The 22264-nt window shown below is 33.6% G+C and overlaps 1 protein-coding gene across 1 annotated transcript; it reads right to left on the reverse strand.

The window, feature by feature from the left end:
• Positions 1-9573: 9573 nt before the first annotated feature.
• LOC126728629 (SNF2 domain-containing protein CLASSY 3-like) lies at positions 9574-14042 on the reverse strand. The gene is made up of 3 exons (XM_050434423.1): positions 13092-14042; positions 11799-11942; positions 9574-11497 (listed from the first exon to the last, which is right to left on the reverse strand). Exons 1-3 carry the CDS (start codon positions 14040-14042, stop codon positions 9728-9730), a joined length of 2865 nt encoding a protein of 954 aa, XP_050290380.1. The 3' UTR covers positions 9574-9727.
• Positions 14043-22264: the final 8222 nt, after the last annotated feature.

Genomic DNA, 22264 nt, shown 5'->3' on the forward strand with positions numbered 1-22264 from the left:
AATATTTTTTAAAAATATTTTATTAAAAGAAATATTTTTTTTTATTTATCATGTAAGTGATATCAAAATTTTCTTAAAATGATCTATTAATAAATGCTCTAAGGGCATCCATTAATTGACCCCTAATTTTTTTAGGGAAATGTTAACGAGTACCCTTAGGGCACTGGTTAATAATTCATTTAAAGCAAAATTTTATGGAAAATGAAAAAAAAAGTAATTAATATTTTGACGGTTTTTTTCATTTTCTATAAAAGTGGAGTATCAAAATTTTCCTAAAATGGATTATTAATGAGTGCCCTTAGTTAGCATGACCCATTTTTTTATGATGCACCCAAAAATTATAGTATTTATGAGACTTTAATGAACTAGTAAAGCCAAGTTAAAGTTCCAATGCAGATAATAAATACAACAAATTTGCCTAACTAATTAGGGTAATAACGTCCACTTTATGATGATTTATGTATAACTAACACATTTGAGTAAAATCATTAATGACTCTTACTCAACTGATATTTTTTAGTATTTTTAATAAAAACGTTAGGTTTTAATCATTTTATCTCACTTAAAATGTATTAAAAAAAAACACTTAAGAGAAAAAAATCTATTTCATTACAATGCTCTAATTGACTTTGGTCTACGCTTTGTACGTTTTCCTCATGTTTGTTACTTTACAAATGTCTCATCCCAAATTTGCCACTTGTCATATTGCTGGCAAGATAGAATTTTTTAATTTTTTTAATTTTGTGACCAACAAAATTATGCTATGAAATTTCCCTAGTTCTTTAAGCCCTAGTGCCCTACAAGGTTAAGGTTTTTTTTTTTTTTTTTCTTCATCTCAAAAGAGGATATACAACTATTTTAAATCACACATTATTTTTTGCCTAACTCATTTTTTTAAAGTAAAATAAACCAATGAATTAACTATATCAAACAAAGACATATCTCATATTTAATCTATATAATGAGATAATGAGTTAGCACTAAATCATAGATCACCAAAAGAAAGAGGAACTAATTTTAACTCATAAGATAAGAAAAGGGAGGATGGTGGCATTAGTGCAAAACGGCATAACATGTTGATAGGAAGGGTCATATAGTCCTATTCCTGAAGTCGATGCACAGATACTTCTGACTTCTGACTTCACTTCGGGCTTATGACTCATTTTCTTAACGTTGGAACATCAAAATAACCTTACATTTCAGTTATGGAATTTACTTTTTCTGATGCCCTTTTCTCAAAAACAAAAAACAAATCAAAACAAGCAAACTTTTTCTGATGCCCTGATTTTATCAATTCAGTTATATCTATTACTTAATGGATACTCTCTCTCTCTCTTTTTTTTATTTTTTAATGTAAATAGTAAAATACACTTTACCACCCACATGTGATTTGGGTTATTTTAATTTTCTCTCTAATTTTTTTAACTTTACTCACCCAAAATTATCTCATTTTTTGTTGTCGTTACCCACCTCATCACTTTCATTATTTTTTTTTTTTTTTGAGCTAATCACTTTCATTATTAAAAACATAATAAATAAGTAAAAGACAGAAATCAACAAATCTATACTAAATTAAAAATAAAAATTTATCTACCTACAATATACAACAAATCTTACCCAAAAAAATTACAAAGAAAATTACAAAGATAATTATGGTGAAATATCATAATAAGACCAATGCAACAAGATTCCACAATCCACAAGCAAGCAAGAAAGATTCCAACTAATGCAATTTTTTTTAAAAAAAAAATTATAAATCACATACCCATGGCATGCAGTGGTAACCTCACTAAACGTTGGGTATACAAGTGTGAGTGAGTCTCACATAAAAAATCAATGATAAGAGTAAATGGTTATTATAATATATTTAAGCCCAAAGTCATAGGTTTAAGAATTTGGGTTGAATAGTGTCCATATGTGTTATATTAAATACTTAATTTGAATCTCGGCAAGGTGCTATTCCCTTAACAAGTTGTATAACCTTGCTCATGGTCACGATGGCACCCACCAAAAAACAAATCATAAAGGGTGATATCCGATTTGAGATAGAGATTCAAAGATAGAGTTTTGAGAGAGAATTATAGAAGAAAGAGAGCCTTGGATTTCAAATCTTGATTTATTTATAGGTAAAATATTTTTTTTCTTAAATTTTACAAAAAGTTTGTTTTCGTCTCTAAACTTAATTTTTTTTTTTTCATCTCTAAACTTAGTAAAATGATTTTTTCAATAGTTTTATAGACAAAAATATAGACAAAAAAGGAACTTCTTTTAATAGTTTAAGGGTGAAGAATATCGTTTTTAAAGTTTAAAGACAAAAAGTGAAAATTTTTCAATAGTTTAAAGACGGAAAATGAACCTTTTAAAGTTGAGATTAAATTATGTAAGGATGCGGTGTAAAACTCATGTTTTACCCCTCCAATGTCACATCATTTTATCACATATTTAAGAATAAGTCAATTTTAATACTCATATATAAATCTAACCAAATTAGGAGTTTATTGAGATGTTATTAGGTGTAGTAGGATGTATTGAATTTTATGTAAAATACTTATATGGCAATTTCAATTTCTTATTGGATGGTGTAAAATATGGGTTTTACACCCCATCCTTACCAAATTCAGACTCTTTAAAGTTTAGAGACGAAAAACAAATTTTTGATAAAGTTTAGGGACCAAAATAATATTTTAGCCTTTATTTATTTATAATACTATGTTTTATTTTATTCTATGTTTGTAGTGATGAAAGTGATAAGATGGGTAACGAATGCATAACAGGTCTTGGGTAGGAAAAGTAACAATTTTTAAACCATGAGTATATCCAAATCACGAGTGGATAAAGTATAGTTAATCTTATTTAAAATTTAACCTAGTACCTAGTTCATAGTTCATACTTGTGCCTCAATAACTTCTTATTGTCCTTCTCAAAAAAAAATAATTAAATAACTTCTTATTGCCATTGTAAATGTTGCCAAATAATATTTGTTTCTAAAATAAAATATTTGTAAAAAATAGAAATGTTTTTTTTTTGGAGAAAAAAAATAGTAATTTTTGAAAGTTATTTAACAAGATAATTGTATTCGTATATCATTTATTATAGAGATGAGCTCAACACAGAAGTTCCACCTCTATGCTAGACAGGCAAAATTTGCCAAATAGTATGTTTTTAGAAAAATTTTAGGAAAGCGGTACACAAAATAAGTTATTTAGTTAGTTAGACTGTTTTTGAAAGTCGAGTTTGACAAACTCAACTTCCAAGTAAGACCAAGCAGGATGCATCAATATTGCTTGGAAGTTGAGTTTGTCAAACTGGACTTCCAGCCCAAACTCGAGTTTGCTAAACTCGACTTCCAAAAACAGTCTAATTAACTAAATAATTTCAAACATATGCTATTCACCCAATTATTTTCTAAAAAAGTACTATTAAGCAAATTTTGCCATGCTAGACACCATGTCCATGTTGGCAAACGATTACATAAAACTCATCTTTAAGAAATATCAGTTTATGCTTTGAGTGGAACTCGTCTTTTAGGAAAGACGGCTACACTTGGGCTCACTTATCTAGTCAGTCACGAGTTTACAAGAAATGCTAAGGTATTTGGTAAGGGTATTTAAACAACAGTTTTCGTTGTTTAAACAATACAACATGTATTTCTACAATACTTTTTCACCTACACGTATTTCTAAAAAATTTAAACAACATTGTTAGAATAACGTTATCGATCGGGCTATTTTCTTAAATAATTTTTACAACATTGCAAATTCAGAAAGTAATTTTTTTTTAAATGTATTATTTAACAAAAATGTCTGCACATTTGGGTTAAATTGCCATGAAACTGGAGGAGGAGGCTGATTTGTTTGGGACATCAGTATGGCTAATTTTATAATTTTACTCTGTAAAAGTAAAATGGAATATTTTAATTTTTAGGGTCACACTCATATGGCATGCACACGACTGATGGGTGTATTTGTTGTCTCTAACGAATAAATTGAGGGTACTTTCGTTGAAAAGGGAATCACAATTCATGTTGTCATTGAAAGACAAATTTCATATTTTAAGGATTTTTTGTCAAATAACTTTCAACAATTGTTAATTTGACACCAAAAAAAAAAAAAAAATATTAATGGTGAATTGGTACTCTATAAGCAAAAAGCAAAAATGTCCCACATTTCATAATACATTTTATGAAAAATATATTACATTTTTTTGGTTATTGAGAATACTTTTAACTTTAGCAAGTCAATTTTCAAACTTGTGCACACAGCACTGCAGTGACGGAACCAAAGCTTGCTCAAGCGGGCCCAGATAAATATATAAATAATTTTTAAATCCACAAAATAACACTTTTTTTTTTTTTTAGAATCCACAAAATAACACTTATACATTGTTCATAAAAAAAAAATAAAAAATAACACGTACACTCACCCTATATATGTTTGACATAAAGTGTGTATTTACCATGATTGGTCATACCATTCAAAAAAAAACATACATGATTGACCGTATGTATTATTTTCTTAAATATAAGAAAATTTCATCAAGTTAATTATGTAATTCGTGACAAGTATTTTATATCATTAAAAAGTCATGTGAAAATCATCCATTTAAATGATGGAAGATGTCAACTGAGTTATAAGACTTTTGACAAATATGAAATGAATTGAATCATTAAATAAAATTTACACAAATTTTTATTAGTAAAATGGAGGGTGATGGGAGGAATTAGAAAAGTCAGGGAGCATTGGCCCCACGTCCACCCCTATCATGTAGGGTCTATTTGGATACTATTTATTGCTGAAAACATTGTAGCAAAATAATTTTTAAATGATAAATAGTACCTATGGGTCCCATGAACAGTTTTTAAATGATGAATAATTTGTATTTTTCCATACAGCTGGATCCCATGAACAATGCACGGGACCCAGCTACTGAACGCAAACGCTAGACGTGATGAGTTTGGAATGAAATCCAAACTCACACGTAGTATGAAAAATTAAGATAGATTACAATATAAACAATACAATTATAGAATTTGTAGAAGAATAAAATTTAAGTACAATACCTTAGGTACTATTCATTAGGTTTCCCTTTTAAGAATTAGTCATGTGACTATTTAATTAAAAAATACACTTCCATCCCATGTGAAAAATCCACATGATAGAATTTTAAGAAAGGAACCTAAAAGCATCTCCAATCAGAAATGTCATCCCATCTTATTTTACCATTCCAAAAAACTACTTTATCAATTATATCATACTATTTTCTAATACTTCCAATATCCCAACTTTTATTTTACAATATTAAACACTAAAATAATATAAATTATACAATAAAATAATATTTAAAGGTTATCTATCACTCCTCTCTCTTCATCCTTGTGCCTGCCTCTCTGAGTCTCTATCCCTTTCTCAATAACCAAACAACTCAATCATCACCACACCACCACCACCATGCCTACCATGCCACCATGTCCACTGCCCACCAAAATCCCATTGGAACCAAAAACCCAAATTCGAGGAAAAAAAAAAAAAAACCACAAGATCACTGCCACATCCAACCCATCTGAACTCAAAAGATAAAAATCAATCCATGCCTCACTGCAAAACACACACAAAACCCACACAAAACACAGATCGGCGAAACCACAAAACCCAGATTGGCGAAACCATTTGACCCACGGTGCCACTAGATCAACGCCGCCACCAATGCTGCCAACAGCACACCACATCCAGCCCATCATCAGTGATCTTGAGCAACCCATCATCGACGACATTAGCAACCCACCAATCTGCACCGATCCAAACCCACACCACCACCTGACCTATGATACACCGATCCACCGATCTCCATGTCGTGACCACGAACCAAACCCAGCTCCAATGCAAGCCTTGAACGAGAAAGAGAGATTTGAGATGAGAGAAAGAGTGAGGAAGGAATCCATAACAAACCCATCGGAATCCATAGCAAACTGAAATGAGATAGAGAGGAAGGAAGTGCTGAAATTGTATGGGTTTTGAGTTTGAAGAGGAAAGAGCAAAATAAAGTAGAGAGAAATTTGAGAGAGAAAGTGAAATGAAATGAGAGAGAGGAGAGAGAAGAAGCATCAGACAAATAAAAAACTAATTTTTATTATACAATACTGATGCAGTACCATCTTACACATAAGATGGTACTGTAGCAAGATTGTAAATTTTTTTGCAACGGGATGATTTTGTAAGTCCGGTTGTTGGGGCTTTTAAGGCTTAGATGCTAAATACTAGTGGCATATGGCATTTGCAAGTCCCACCGTTGATGCTCTAAAGAACAACACTTAAGTATTATACCTAAGTCTTTTCCTTTGTAGAATATGTGTAAAAAAAATTATAATTTTTTTTATGAAAAAAAAAATTATAATTAAGACATAGTATTTGTTACAGGAAACTAATATGTCTTAGTGTCTAAATTATTATAAAATAAATAAATTATAATTCATACAGGTATAGAAAAAATAAATAAATTATATGTATAATTTTATTTAGGGAGTTTCAACCTATGGCGTCTGCTCCTGATAATAGCTCTTTATTATCAGACCAAGACATCAAATCGGTTTTTTGGTGTAGGCGGGGATTGAATCTCAAATCTCTTATTCAACTATCAGAGATTTTACTAGTTGGGCTAACTGGAACCCATAATTATATGTAAATTTAAATATATATCAATATATATACACACACTAGTCTCATCACACGCTCTTTACGCGTGCGATGAACTTTTTTTTTTTGTCTAATGTCATAATTTTCCTTTTTAAAAAGAAAATGAATTTGGTTAAGTTTATTTTGAAAACATGGATTAGTATGAGAGTGTCCTATTTTGTAGGCATTTTAAGTAAAGTTGGAGTTATATTTTTACCAGGTTGTTCTCAAGTTTTTTTTCCTATTAAATATAAGGTTTAGGGGTATTTTTGAACCACAAATCCAGTCCAAAGAGAGGAATCTTCTTATAAATAGTACTGATATATACACACTCAAATTTGGGGCGAAGGGGGGTGAGTAAAACCTGTCCTTATCCCATCACTTTTTCAGAGCTAGTGTTGGTTTGGATAGCACTTAAACGTGCTGCGTTTGCGTTTTCTCTTTTTTTTTTTTTTTTTAATTTTTTTTTAGTCGCAACTGTTGACCCGGTCTTTTGTGAACAGTGCACTTATGCATTGTTCACGGGTCCACAAACTCCACTTTTTATTAACTTTTTCATTAAAAATGGGTCCTACGGTACTATTTACACATTTAAAAATTATTTTGCTACAATATTTTCAATTTTCAGTTTTCAGTTTCAGCAAAATAAATTCTATCCAAACAGACCCTTAGTAAAGTCCGTGTGGAATGGAGCAAGACATGGCAAGTTAGGCGGGGACATTTTTGCCATTTTGATTTATAAAATTTGCTCCTAGTATTTTCTCATTCCTTGGAAATGTGAATACCCATTTATTTTCAAAGGAATATTTCCACAAATGTGAGAATTGAGATTATTTGGAAATGCTTATGAATTCTTTTAGAACTTCCAAGAATCTTAAAAGATTGCTCATACCAAAATTCAGAGCATATTTCCTGATTAGAACTTGATTTAATTATATCCACTACTGTTCATTCTCTCATTTGCTACTTTGATCGCATTCAAATTTATTAGTTACTTCCAATCTTCACAAATGAAAGTTTTTCTAGCACCATTCAAAGCAAAGAACACAATATTGTACTTTGTATGATACAAGCCACTCAACACTACCATTATTCACCTTCTTAAATTCATCCAATTGCATTACATTCTTTTTTTTAATAGGTAAATTCCCTTCTTATAATTTTTTATTTTCCAATTGTAATTGTTACAAGATATTTTTATTTTTGATCCAACACCACCAAACCATTAACCCTATACAAGCTCTACATGTATAACAAACTAACACATGATCATGTAATAAGGGAACGAGAGAGTATAAATGACACTTGCAAGACAAGATTTAGCCAAAATAGATACTTGAAAGAAAGCATATTATTTGTTACACTTATATATTTAACAAATCCAACAAATCATTTTTTTTACTGTTTTGAAATTGTGTCAAACTTTTCTTTTCACAGGTCCGGCTATCTTATTATCAAACTAAATCTAATTTTGTATGATATAATTTTAAAATCATGCTTGAAATTAAATCTTAAAATCAACTTCAGAAAATTAAAACATTCTACTCTCCGTTAAATTCCTTAAAAAGTTGAAAGTACAGTTCCTACTCTCCCCATAATCACAACAATTCAGACTTAGTCCTAAAATTTTAGAGTCAGTTATGAATTCTCAATAGACCAATTAGGATTAGCATGTGTATTCTTTTTCGTCATTCTATTAAATCCAAAGTCATATTTTTTGTTACCTCCTTAATTGATAAATCATTTTTTTCCCAATATTAAAATTAAACTTAGCCTAAACTTTCATTTCCTCGACAACTTGAGGGTCTCTTCCAAAAAATGGAGTAATTAACTTGAGTTCTCCACTGTGTACTCCAATAATCAAGCATAATTATAGTACTTACACTTGTTGTTTTTCGATGCTATATTGAATTTCCCATTGGTTATGCTAATAAGAGGACAGGATGAGTAGTATTCGACCATTATGCAGTCATGCAATCACTGTGGCCTACTGGCCTTGCCATTGTCATTTTAACCCTATACTATGTGCTGCTAGCACAATATCCTTCTTTTACAACTTCACTGCATGCTTAATTGAGAGAACTCTTTCTTAAGTTACTTATGGTCTATCCCAAGTCAGGATGTCATACAAACCTTTTGTATATTGGGACTGCTAGATACATTTGAAAGGAGAAATGAAGGGTAGGGTGATTTTTCTTTCATTCTCTTTTCCAGTTTGGGTTATTTGTTGGTCCAGACTGCCAAATTATAGAAGTGGTGGTTAACTAATTAGAGATTGTGCTCCTCTCTCTCTTTCTAGGTGCTGAAGAAAATGTCCACTGAAAATTCTATGATCATGAAATTGCTTGCCCTTGTTTCTTTTTATTGAATTACTGTATTTTTTTTTTTTTCTGATAAACGGTCAGAAATGAATTACTGTAATTGATATATATACTAAGACAATATCCTACATATGGTTCTTACAATCAATCATGCCTAAAATAATCTGATTGTGTACATATGTGGAATCTTGAGCAAAGCGTGAACTTGTAAACTATCATAATTCAAGCAGATTCAATGTGGTCAAATCCTAAAACTCACAAACCAGAGGTGCAACTATACAACACAAGCATCAGAGCTGCAAAATTACAGACAACAAAGCAGTTCACATGCACAGTAAATGGAACTTTCCACAAACTACATAGGACCCTGTTTTGAACAGAATATCTTATGTTTCTACCCAACATCCTGCCTGATAGCTCAAACAAATAACATGACTAGATGAGAAAGCAAGTCTTTGCACAAGTGTTGACATGCTTCAAACCATCGAATAAACCAGAAATTCTGAAATCCAATCAATAAAAATAAATAAACAAAACTCACCATTACTAATTGCAAACTGAAACATCCAAACCATAAATTCTGAAATCCAAATAATAAAAAAACTCAAGAAAAAGAACTCAAAAGTCAAATTAAGTACTATGCACACTGCACACCATTTAAGTATCTAATGCAACTAGACTTTTTCAACCAAAAAACAAGTTGATTTCATATTACTAGCTAGTTGCTTCTCCAACAAGCTAACAGTTAGTCGATCCAGACTTCTTTTGGTGTCTTATCTCTTTAAACATATATTTAAGTTTCTTACATTCTACCAATCCATCCAGAATCTTATCTTCTAAGACTTTAGGTGAGATTTTCTGCTGATCATCACTCTGACTCGAAGAAGAGAATAGTAACTCAGACAACATGTCTTTCTCAAATTGTAGATTATACTTTTCCTCTTCCTCTGCCCCGGAAGCAATAAGATGATAGATGTACACAACTTTTCTCTGCCCAAGCCTATATGCACGACATACTGCTTGCCTTTCCACTGCTGGATTCCATACCACATCCAGTAAAACAACCCTTGAAGCCCCAACCAGACTTATACCTTCAGAACAAGCCCTTGTTGATGCAAATAATACCTTTGCTTCACTGATTGGATCATTGAAAACGTTAATTGAAGATTGCCGCTGCATAATTTCCATCTTTCCATCCATATACAATACCTCATTCCCTTCAGTCCAACCAAAGTGAGATTGAAGTTGGTCCATTATTAATGATAATGGCTCAAGATGTTGACTAAAAACCAAAACTTTTTCTTTCAAAGCCATAGAAAGCCGGATGAATTCAATTAAAAATTTTGTTTTGACTCCAACCTCAGCATTCAATCTAAGTCTTTCTAACTTCTTTTGCTTGTTAGAAGGAAACTCTTCTTTACCACACTTGAGCAATAGTGAAGGATGGACAGAGATTAAAGATTTATAATGATCATATTTTAAATGGTTCTTTGTAGTACCATAGTCATTCTTGAGATCTTGCAAGAGACTCTTCTGCAGCTGGGTTGGGTGTAATATAACCAAAGAGTCCCTCAATCCAGGAAGTTTTTCTTGTAGTATGGAACCTTTGTGCACATGCACAAATGGGTCAATCATATCTCTTACCCTCTTCAGCTTCTCTTTTTTCACATTTTCATTAGTGATGTTGGTGAAAGAACTTGTAAGAGCATCCCATTTACCTTTTTCGCGTGAAAACTTTGGCCTTGCCAGGCAGAGTGAATTATATAGCTCCTCAAAATTATTTTGGAAAGGAGTTCCAGAAAGGATGATGCGCTTCTCTGTTTTGATATTTGACAAAACCTGAAAGATAAGACTGTTCTCATTGCGAGGGATGTGACCTTCATCAAGGACTACAAGACCAGGATCATCAAGAAGTATTTTCCTGAAATTGTAGTCACGTGCGGTAAGTTCTTCATATAGTGTGTAACTCATCCACAAGATGCTTTTTTCATGTTTCCAAGAATTCATCATTGACTTACGAATATCATCTTTGCCAGACAACTTAGGGTGACTCAGATTGTGAAATGGTATATCAAACTCCCATTTCTTAAACTCATTTTCCCAGGTTTGGAACATGTTACAAGGAGCAATAATGAGTGGTCTGCATGTAGGGTATAGTTTCAAATATGTTCGAAGAAAAGAAATGGTTAAACAAGTTTTTCCTGTCCCAGGAGCATGTGATATAATGCATCCGCTTGCACCAGCAAATGTTGTTTGGTTTTTAAACTTTTCAAGATGGATTCCTCCCGCTATATTCTTCCAAATAAACTCAAAACCTTCACATTGATGTGGATACATATAGGTTTTTAAATTAGGAATGATGTCCCACACAGTGCCTTCAGCAGGAACCTCAGGATCACAACCAGAATTGAAAGCAGATCCCGAATCTTGAGACTTTAACTCATCAGAGTGGGAGCGGTTCATTTCACGTGAGTCTCTCCAGCCCAATTTTCTAAGACAAAAATTACTCTGCAATATGCAAAACCAAGTTTAAAGAAAAGAAAAAACAGATGATAGTTTATACAAAACTCCTCCATTATCAAATTAATTGGTATGGATTTCCAGAACTGAGAGATGTGTAAAAAAGTAGACTATGATCTTAAAACAGTAAAATTAAATAAGCAACTAAACTCAACTAAGCCTTAACCAAAATTTGGTTTGACATAAATCACCAACCGTTCAGCTAAGTGGAAGAGAGAGATAGAAAGAAAGTAACATAAAAAAATGTCGATTAATTTAAATGGGAATAAGACAAAGTTGCATGACTTACAGAAGGTAATGTGATATCCTTAATCTCTTGTGCCACATAATTGCAATATCTACATATACGTCCGATTTGTTCATCAAGAATTAAGTCATGATCCCCTCTGAATGGACAAAGGGTAGCTCTGTCAACTTTCTCATTGTCTTCAACCTATTGATCAACATTAAACAATAAAGTTTCACCAAAAACAAGTGCACACACATAAGTAATAAGTTGCTAACTATGTGAGGCAGATGTGTTAACAATACCTTAAAGAAATAAAAATACATTGAATGCATCCAATCCATTTTGTTCACCAAAAGACCTTACAAACGGGTAATTATTGGATACTTCTAGAGTATTATAAATGCATACTCCCTCCTCTCACATAACTGTGAGTCCCATTAATTAAATTTATGGTAGGACCCACAATTTATATGAAAGAGGGGAGTATGCATTTATGGTACTCCCGGAGAATTTAATAATTTTCCCTTACAATAACAACTCTAAATTTAAAGAAACTTGCAATTTTAGGTTTTATAGTTAATGCTTATTACACATATTTATATACATGTCATGCACATATAAGACAGCAAGTTACTGCTCTCCTCTGTGAGTACTTGAAACCAATATGGTCAAAACTGCAAGATTTGAATTAATTATGTACCACCGTCCAAGTTCAAGGATCGAAAATACAAGCAAAATGATATTTAAACAGACATTAAGCAAAAATATAGGCTAAAATTTGCTCTAAAGATAATAAAAAATTAATGGATCAATTTGCAATTAATCAATACATGAATTTAATTGCATCCCCCTTCTTTCAATTAGAAACTGTTACATGCATAATAAATGCTATAAACATATTTCTTCAAACTCATTGAATTATGTAAAACAATTATTCCAATTTTGATATAAAAAAACCTAATAATTGAAACTCGGCTATTTATTAAGTGTGGTTTAATTATTGTCCATTAAATTTATAAGACATTTGGTTATTAGAATTTAGAACTTGATAGGCAAGTTTTATTCCTATATATTTCAACAAAACACTACAAACTTATAGTCTTTGACTTTTGGGCTCCTCAAAGCAACAAAGTTAAGCAAGAGCACAATCAAAATGGGATACTCAAATTTACAATTTCAGCAAAACTGAAGATTCTTTTACAAATAATACTTGACAATTCCAGTTTCTAAAATATGTAAATTTTCAAAAATTGATCATAAGATAAATTTTAAGGCAAAATAGACAGAAAACAGAAGTCACTGGACGTGGCTCACACACAGCTTTGAAGCATGAAAAGCTTTAAACCAACATACCTTATCAGGATCATCTGAATCAATTTCAGTCAATCTAAGACAATAATCAAGCTCATCCCAAAGTCTATCCAGTTCTTTCTCCTCTTCCGTTTTCTCCGGTGGCTCTGGCTCTTCTTCGACGCCAAAGGTGAACTTCAAAGGCAGAGTCATCTCAGCAGCCGGTGGATTGCTGTCAGCATCTCTAGAAGGAGCTGACTCTTGAATAGGATTCTCTCCCTTATCATCAATCTTTTCCGCTCGCTTTCCTTTGCTTTTGTTTGTCTGTAATTTCTTTCCAGTTGAAACCACTTTGAAATCACCAACATCATCACTAATATCATCACCTTCATCACTATTATTTTCCTTAGATGCTTCCTCCTCATCAACAATAATTGGACAACTTAAAGTTCCCAACTTCGTTTCCTTCTTATCCCATTTTGAATGAAAATGTGAGCGGGTTCTTTGTGATGCACATCTAAGATTTGCATTGTCATCAACAAAATCTAAGTTAATCCACATGTCCAATCCGTCTATCCTCCTTTTCACTCCAAATACAGCTCCTTTTGGTCTACCACTTCCTCTATTCATATCCACATTTTCCACATCTTCTCGCCCACCATCATGAACATCCTTAGCTTCTTCTCCCAAATCAGCCACCGCATCCGAATCATCACAAAGAAGTTTGTCAGCTCTATCAGAATTCAGAACACAGCTTTCCTTCAAATCTTTCTCATCACTCAAATCATCTTTTTCATTACCATCAATACAAATAAAATTTGTATCACTACTCTCCGCCCCCAATCTCAGCACTTTATATTTTTTCCTATTCCTACCAGCCCAGTCAACCCCATTAATCTCCTTCCTTTTCTTCCTCTCGCTTTTCAGAACTTGCCTGTTCCGGGTTCTGGTTCTGGTGGATATAGGCAACCCAAGTGCTTGCTTTTGCCTGGTTCTGCTTGCTATGGTGTCCATTACTCGTCCAAGTCCCAATCTAAAAAAAAGACAAAGAAATAAAAAAACCAGTACACAAAAAAACACACACATATACATATAACAATTCAGAAAACATTCTAAAAAAACACGTACCAAAAGTAGTCCTAATCTTTCTAAAAAAAGACAAAGAAATAAATAAATAAAAAACCAGTAAAAAAAACACACGCACGTATAGAGACTGCTTCAGAGAAAAAAAAAAGTTAGCATTCAATATTGAATGCGAGTTGCTGCAATAACTTATATAGCGAGAGGAAGGAAAGAGAAAAGTGACGAAACTGCTTTTGCTGCAGGTATTTATTGTAGGTAAAGGAGAAGAGGAAAACAATCAGAGTATTTTTCTTAATCTTCTAGTTGTTTAGGATTCAGTCTGTCTACTAGTTAGATCTTTTTGGTTTTTGCTCTACTTCTGATAACCAAGTTTACCGACTTCGTAGTTCGAATAAAATAATATTAAAAAAAAATAATTGAAATACTTATCATAAAAGATATGCATGGAAGGTATAATTTTTTTTTTTTTAATTTTTTATAAATGTTTGAGATACATTAGCTCAATAGCATAGCTCAAACTTAATTATACTTTGTGTGCAAACCAAGTCTCCTATTTATATTAGAAGTCTATTAGTTTAAGGTTTAGTCTTATATATATATATATATATATTAAAGATTTAGCCCTTTAGAGTTTCCTCCCTAAACGTAGTTTGTAAGACTAAACCAGGTAACTCTCATGTTCTTGTATTCCTGTTTAGAAGTTACATTAGTTATACTTCCAATCTAATTATATATACTCAGTCATATATATACTTCTTCTAACCTAAACTAATCAGTAATGTTTTAGGGAGTTAGGGACCCTATTTTTTATTTTTGATGCCCACAGAATGTGACATCTGAGGGTTTATGAAAAATAATGTACAACTTTTACTACATGGAGCTTACAAATTAATATGTTACCAATTACCATAAATATTACCATATTAGTTTGCAAGCCTTATATAGTACAATTTGTAGTAACTTAATGGTGAAATGTTTACAAGTTGATGTAAATTTAGGGTTTTGTGTCTTTCGCTTTAATTTCAGTTATGATTTTTATTTGTGCTATATGTTTTGTTGCATAGTAAGCATAGGATGTGGATGAGCAGAACTAATGTCGATGGAAAGTTGCAAAACTAACAACCCAATGAATACCACTTTTTCATAAGTACCACAATTTAAATAAATAAATAAAAAAGTTCTTTCAGTCATTCTACTCTTTTCACCTTATAAAAAATATAGAAACATTGAAAGGCACTATAGCCAATTAGCCATTCTGCTAATTGGTAAGCTTGATTAGTTTGAATTACAATGCACTTTTACATGTTTGAAATCTTGAATTTTATCTCAACACAAAAATTTGTTATCTGTTGCTTATGTAACAATCTCGAATTCTACCTTAACACCTAAATAACAATTTTTTTTTTTTTTTTTTGAGAACAGATAGAATTTTATTGATTGTAAGTGTAACCGTATACAACAAGGTAAAAAACAAGCCAACTATGCTTGTTTCAGAGAGACAGTAGCAAGCTCATAAAACGCAAGAAACAAAAACAGAGGATGCACATTTCAAATTGCTTCTTGAGTTGCAGAGACCCGCTTGTAAGTTTCATGTTCGTGTTTCGTATATGGCCATCGCCCCTTCCAAAATCACATTTGGATGTGTTTGGAGTTTCTCAAAGTAGAACTTATTTCTTGCATTCCAAATTGACCACGACAGCACTGCCCATTGCAGCATTGCTCAAGCTCCATCTAATTAACAAAACCTTAACACCTAAAAATTTGTTATTGGACTACTTCACGATGAGTTTAGACAACCAAATATAGATTAGTTATCAATATGTAATTAAGAAATTATAATTATTTTAATTTATTGAGAAATGCATGTCTACAAGATTTACATAACTCACAACAAATCTTAGGCAATAGATTATTGTGGGAGGAGTAAGATCCGAGCACAGAATAGAGCCCGTGGACCTTGTCTAAGGAGAGGGAAGGACCCACCCGCATGTCAGTCTTGGTTCGACACGTAGATGGGAATCCAAGGAGGAAAGGTGAAGAGGCCAATCCCTCCCCCGAGGAGCCCGAAGACCGAGCGTTTCTTGGGAAGGGTCGAGCAGGCTACTTGCACCAAAAGACAAAGTACTAAATAAGAAGGTAGATATGTGCAAGCAAAGAATAAAGGAAATGTCCTGATAAATTACTCATGACCTTCGCATTCAATGCACTGCACCAACTCAATTGGCCACATTAATGGTGGAATGACTCTGAACAGTACCCTCATAGCTTTTAACACCTTCAGCAGAGCCCTAATGGGACAAGTATCCAAAGAAAAATTAGTAACTGTACGAATGGAGGGTTGGGATGTAATTCAGCTGGATGTATAAAGAGAGAAACCCCTCTAGAGTGGGGGACAAAAAAGGGAAAAAAGGAATACTGAAATTGTATAGCACTATCCTGTGACTTGAACAATATATGAACAACTGCTCTTTGGTCAAGCTCGAGAAAGTGTTAATTCCAAAAATTTGTTCTTCTCTCTCGAATTATCTAACTTTTTCCCATCCATTAAGATTAAATCATATTAGTATATTAAAGTTGACATTGGAAGCCCACCCTCTAACAAATTAATTGTATTGGGCGATCTAACCTAAATCTACTATTCTAAGTGGGCTTAGCCTATTGGACCCACTTACAATTATTATTGACTAACTGCTATTAGTGGATAAAAAAGTAATTTCAGTAGTGAATTTAAATTTGAACTAATAACAACTTATCACCTAGGATTTTTTTTGTGAAAATACACTTTTCCAATTCATTAGCTATGTTAGAATTTAAACATGAATTTTCAATGAGTTAAAAGGTAAAATTCAACTCACCAGAAGTAGAATTTATCGTCAAAGACAAACAATATATTTTAAAAAATAAACCAATACTTATACCAATCCAAACTTTTTTTAATAATCCAAACTAATTTATTAGGCATTATTCATTCGCTATATAATAATTTATTCATGAATTTTAAATGAAAATCTATAATTATGATAGTCATTATTAGGCATTTATTATGATTGTATTTGTATATGGATTATATATTCTAAAATTAAAATAAAATATGATATGCCAAGATTTTAATGGAGATTTAAAATATAAAATGAAATTTAAATTCAGTTAATATATATATTGTGGGGTCCCATTTCTAAACAAAGTGAATGCGACTAATTAAAATTAGGCACATGTAATAGTAAAGAGCCATGCATGGTGACACATGTTCAGTACATTAATAGCACAGAATTCCTTGAACATTTACAACCACAGGGTTCTCTATAAAAGGGGGAGAGACCATTTGGAAAAGAAGATGCTCTCTCATTCTTTTTAATTCTCTTAGAGTTTTGAACCTTTGAGGGATTATCTCCCTTTGGCTAAGGAGATTTTCCGGAACACTTTCTCAGGCCCTCTCAACTTTAGCATTCCTGTGAAACTCTTCTAACAATAGAACCTCTTCCTCTCGTACTTCATTGTTTGAAGAGGACGCCCTTGCTTGCTTTTCTTTGCCCTTAGCATCCACGCAGGCATACCACTCTTTTAAAAGCTGCTTCTTGTCTTCCCTGGTAGTCTTAGCATCACTCAACATTTCTCTCATCAATTTGACTGGGTAATGGCGTTTGAGTTTCTGAAACTTGTGTGTATTTTGAGGTCGAAAAAATTCTCCGAAACAACAATTATCTTTGCAAGTACTCTCTTTGACTTGGTTGAGGTGCATCAGGCTAAGGACTCCCTTTGGCTGATGAAAGTCTCATCTTTGCCCCTAATCTCATCTCATTCACACTAACAAGCCCTTTATAGTTCTTCTTATTCCTACCAGCCCTGTCAACCCCTTTAGTCTCCTTCCTTTTAGTCTCCTTCCTTTTCTTCCTCTATAAGAGAATAAAGGGAAAAGAAGCTAAGCTATCACAGAGAAAATGAGAGAGAGAGGTATAGAAATTTCTGAATTGATTGAATAAATGAATCTGTACACAAAACAGAGTTATATACAGTAATCCCTAACCTCTGGACCTAAACGTCCATAACAGAGTATAACTAATTAACTAACTATCCTAATTATGAGGAAATTAGTTACAGCACGTGCAAGGATTAGTAACAACACGTGTGACTCATCTGCTACTGAAAACAATGCCTAAACTACTTGTAGCTTTGGCTATTCATTTAACATTCTCCAGCTGCTGTGTCGTTCTGTTCTTCATTCCTTTCTTCTTATTTTCTGACTTCTGATTCTTCTGATTCATGTCTGCCTGATATTCCCCTTCAAGATGAGACTCGCTGCTGTGTATGTTCAACACATTCATCTTGGAAATTAGGAATCTCAACTGCTGACTACTAATAGCTTTAGTAAACAAGTCAGCTAGCTGTGTATGTGTAGGAGTGAAGAACAAATGTATCACCTTGTCTTGTACTTTATCTCTAACCAAATGGCAATCTACCTCTATGTGTTTTGTCCTCTCATGAAAGACAGGGTTCTCTCCAATGTAAATTGCAGCCTGGTTGTCACAGAAAAGCATGCCAGGTTGTGGATGTTCAACTTCTAAATCCTTCAATAATGACAGTAGCCAAGTCATTTCACACACTGTTAAAGCCATCGCCCTGTACTCAGCTTCAGCTGAGGATCTAGAAACTATAGATTGTTTCTTAGATTTCCATGAGACCAATGAATCTCCTAAGAACACACAAAAACCTGTGGTAGATCTTCTAGTGTCTACACAAGAAGCCCAATCCGCATCTGTGTAAGCTTTTAAGTGCAAATCTGATTTTGATGATAAGAGAATGCCTTGACCAGGGCATCCTTTAATGTACTGCCATACTTTGTAGGCTGCATCAAGATGTGGTTTTCTAGGCTTAGCCATGAATTGACTAAGTTTGTGGACAGTATACATGATGTCTGGTCTTGTTATAGTTAGATAGAGCAGCCTCCCAACTAGTCTTCTATAGACACCAGGATCAGGCAACAAATCCCCTTGAAACTTACTCAATTTCAAGTTTTGTTCCATTGGCACTTTGCTGGGTTTACAACCAGTCATGCCAGCATCTTTAAGAACCTCTATAGCATACTTTCTTTGGCATAATGAAATCCCCCTTTCTGATCTAGCCACCTCAAGACCAAGAAAGTATTTCAAAGTTCCAAGATCTTTCAACTTGAAGTCATGATTCAAAGAACTTTTGAGATCTTCTACTGCCTGAATATTGTTACTTGCAATTAGGATATCATCAACATACACCAGCAATGCTATAAAAATCTGATCATACTTCTTAGTGAACAAGGAGTAATCGGATTTAGATTGCTTGAATCCATACTTCAAAATGGTGGAAGAGAATTTGGAGTACCACTGCCTTGATGCCTGTTTGAGACCATACAAAGACTTGTTAAGCTTGCAAACTAAGTTCATCCCCTTGCTGTGAAAGCCTTGAGGCAATTGCATATAAACCTCTTCATGGAGATCACCATTTAGAAAGGCATTGTTCACATCAAGTTGAACTAAATGCCAGCCTCTCACAGCAGAAATAGCAAGCAAAGTCTTGACAGTGGTGAGCTTAGCAACAGGAGAGAAGGTGTCAGTGAAGTCCAGACCAGATTGTTGGGTGAAGCCCTTGGCAACAAGCCTAGCTTTGTATCTGTCCAAGGAGCCATCAGCATTGTACTTAACCCTATAAACCCATTTACACCCAATAGCCCTTTTCTTAGCAGGTAATGGAGTAATATCCCAGGTCTGATTTGCTTCCAAAGCAGCAATTTCAGATGCCATAGCAGCCTGCCAATTAGGATCCTTGACTGCTTCTTGGTAAGATGTAGGCTCAAGGATGACAGAAATGAGAGAACAAAAATGGGCATAATTGGAGGAGAGTTTGGAGGAGTTAAGGTAAGTGGATAAGGGGTAGTGTGTACTTGACTTGTTGGCAGAAGAAGTGAGAGGATCACTGACAATTGTGCTGCACTTAAAATCATCCAAGTAAGCAGGTGTTTTATGTACCCGAGAAGACTTCCTCAAAGGAGCAGATGGAACAATGGTGGGATGAGGAATAGGTGAAATAGAAGGAGGTGGATTATGGGTTGATAAGTCAGCAGAAATGACAGTAGGTAAATCTGCAGAAGACTGAATAGAGTGAGAAGGAATAAGGGCTGATGAATCTGCAGAAGTATGAGTAGGTAAATTGGCAGAAGCTTCAATAGGGGAAGATGAATTATCTAAGGGAAGAATGTGATTAGGTGGAGTATCAGAATGAGGAACTTGTGGCAGGGAAGAAGCAGGGTTAGAGAGAGGAAAATCAAACAAAGAGGTAGATGGTTGAGCCACTGATGGGAAAAGGTGAGGTAAAGGTATGTTAGTGTGAGGAGAGAAAGAATGAGAAGATGAGACAAAAGGAAACACTGTTTCAAGAAAGTGAACATCCCTAGATATAAAAATCCTTTTGGTAGTTAAATCAAGCAACTTGTAACCTTTAACACCAAATGGATAACAAAGGAAAACACAAGAGGAGGATCTCGGGTCAAATTTTGATCTGTTGTGAGATAGAGTAGATGCAAAACATAGGGAACCAAAGACTCTCAAATGAGCATAGGAAGGAGGTTTACCATAAAGCTTTGTAAAAGGAGTTTGTTGTTTCAGAATTTTGGAAGGCAGCTTATTGATGATATGGACAGCAATTAAGACACACTCACCCCAATAAGAGATAGGAACATTAGATTGAAACTTTAATGCCCTTGCAATGCCCAAAATGTGTTGGTGTTTCCTCTCCACAACTGAATTTTGTTGTGGAGTGGCAACACATGAATGTTGGTGGATAATGCCATGATTGGCATAAAAATCTTTTAAGAAAAATTCATGAGCATTGTCAGTTCTAATGCTCTTGATACTTACATGAAATTGTGTTTTAATCATGTTATAGAATGAAATCAATAGAGGTCTAGTATCAGTCTTTGATTTCATAAGATATACCCAAGTGGACCTAGTTGCATCATCTACAATGGTAAGAAAATATCTATAACCATCATGAGTAAATTTTGCAAAAGGACCCCAGATATCACAGTGAATTAAATCAAAGGCATTGTCTGAAATATGATTAAAAGAAGGGAAAGGTAATCTTTTCTGTTTAGCAATTGGACAAAGAATACAATTTTTATTGCTGTGAAAGGCATGTACATCAGGAATATAGCTGTGTAAAGCATGCAGCTTATTATCAGATACATGTCCTAATCTCATATGCCACAGGTATGGCTTAGTAACACTAGGAATGGACATAGACTCTGACACAGAATTAACAAAGGAATGAAAAACAGACTCAAGAATTGAGGAAGCTTCTGAAGCAGACTTGCAAGATGAAGTTGTATGCAGTAGATACAAATTGTCATGTAATTCACCCATTCCAATCGTTTTCCAACAAGTAAGGTCCTGGATAAAGCATAAATTTGAGAGAAAGACAAGGCAACAGGATAAGGTTTTGGTTAATTGACTCACAGAAATCAAATTAAAATTGAATGTAGGAACACATAGGACATTTTCAAGCTTCAAGGTTGAAGTAACTTGAATTGTTCCTATATGTGTGACAGTGACCTTTTCACCATTAGGTAGTTGAACAAAGGTTGAAATTGAGCTAGTGATATGTGTAAATAAGGATAGGGAATGGACTATGTGGTCTGTGGCTCCAGTGTCAAGAATCCATACATTATTACCATAAGCATTTTTGTTGACAGGGTTAATAGCAAAAACTGAATGATGCAAATCTAAGGAAACATGATCAGACCAAGTATTACAGACATTACCTGAAAGAGCAGAATTTGCTGAGTGTAAAGCATCATTGGCACCACCAGATGTAGATGCCTGAGAGCTGAGCATTGAAAGCAGCTGTTGATACTGCTCTGAAGTGAATGGGAAAGAATTAATCTGCTGAGTACCAGAATTGGTTTGATCATCTTCAACCAAGATTTGATTTGCCATAGCTACTCTTCCTTTTTGCTTGTAGCCAGGAGGAAATCCTACCAGTTTGTAGCATTTCTCCATGATGTGATCGAGCCTCCCACAGTGACTACACATAGTCCTCCCTTTTGCATTACTTCCTTTGAAGTTCTTACTGTTGTTCCCTTGGAACGAATTTCCTTGGTTGAATCCTTGATTCTTGACTGCAAG

This window comes from Quercus robur, chromosome 5 (assembly GCF_932294415.1).
Source record: "Quercus robur chromosome 5, dhQueRobu3.1, whole genome shotgun sequence".
Lineage (NCBI taxonomy): Eukaryota > Viridiplantae > Streptophyta > Magnoliopsida > Fagales > Fagaceae > Quercus > Quercus robur.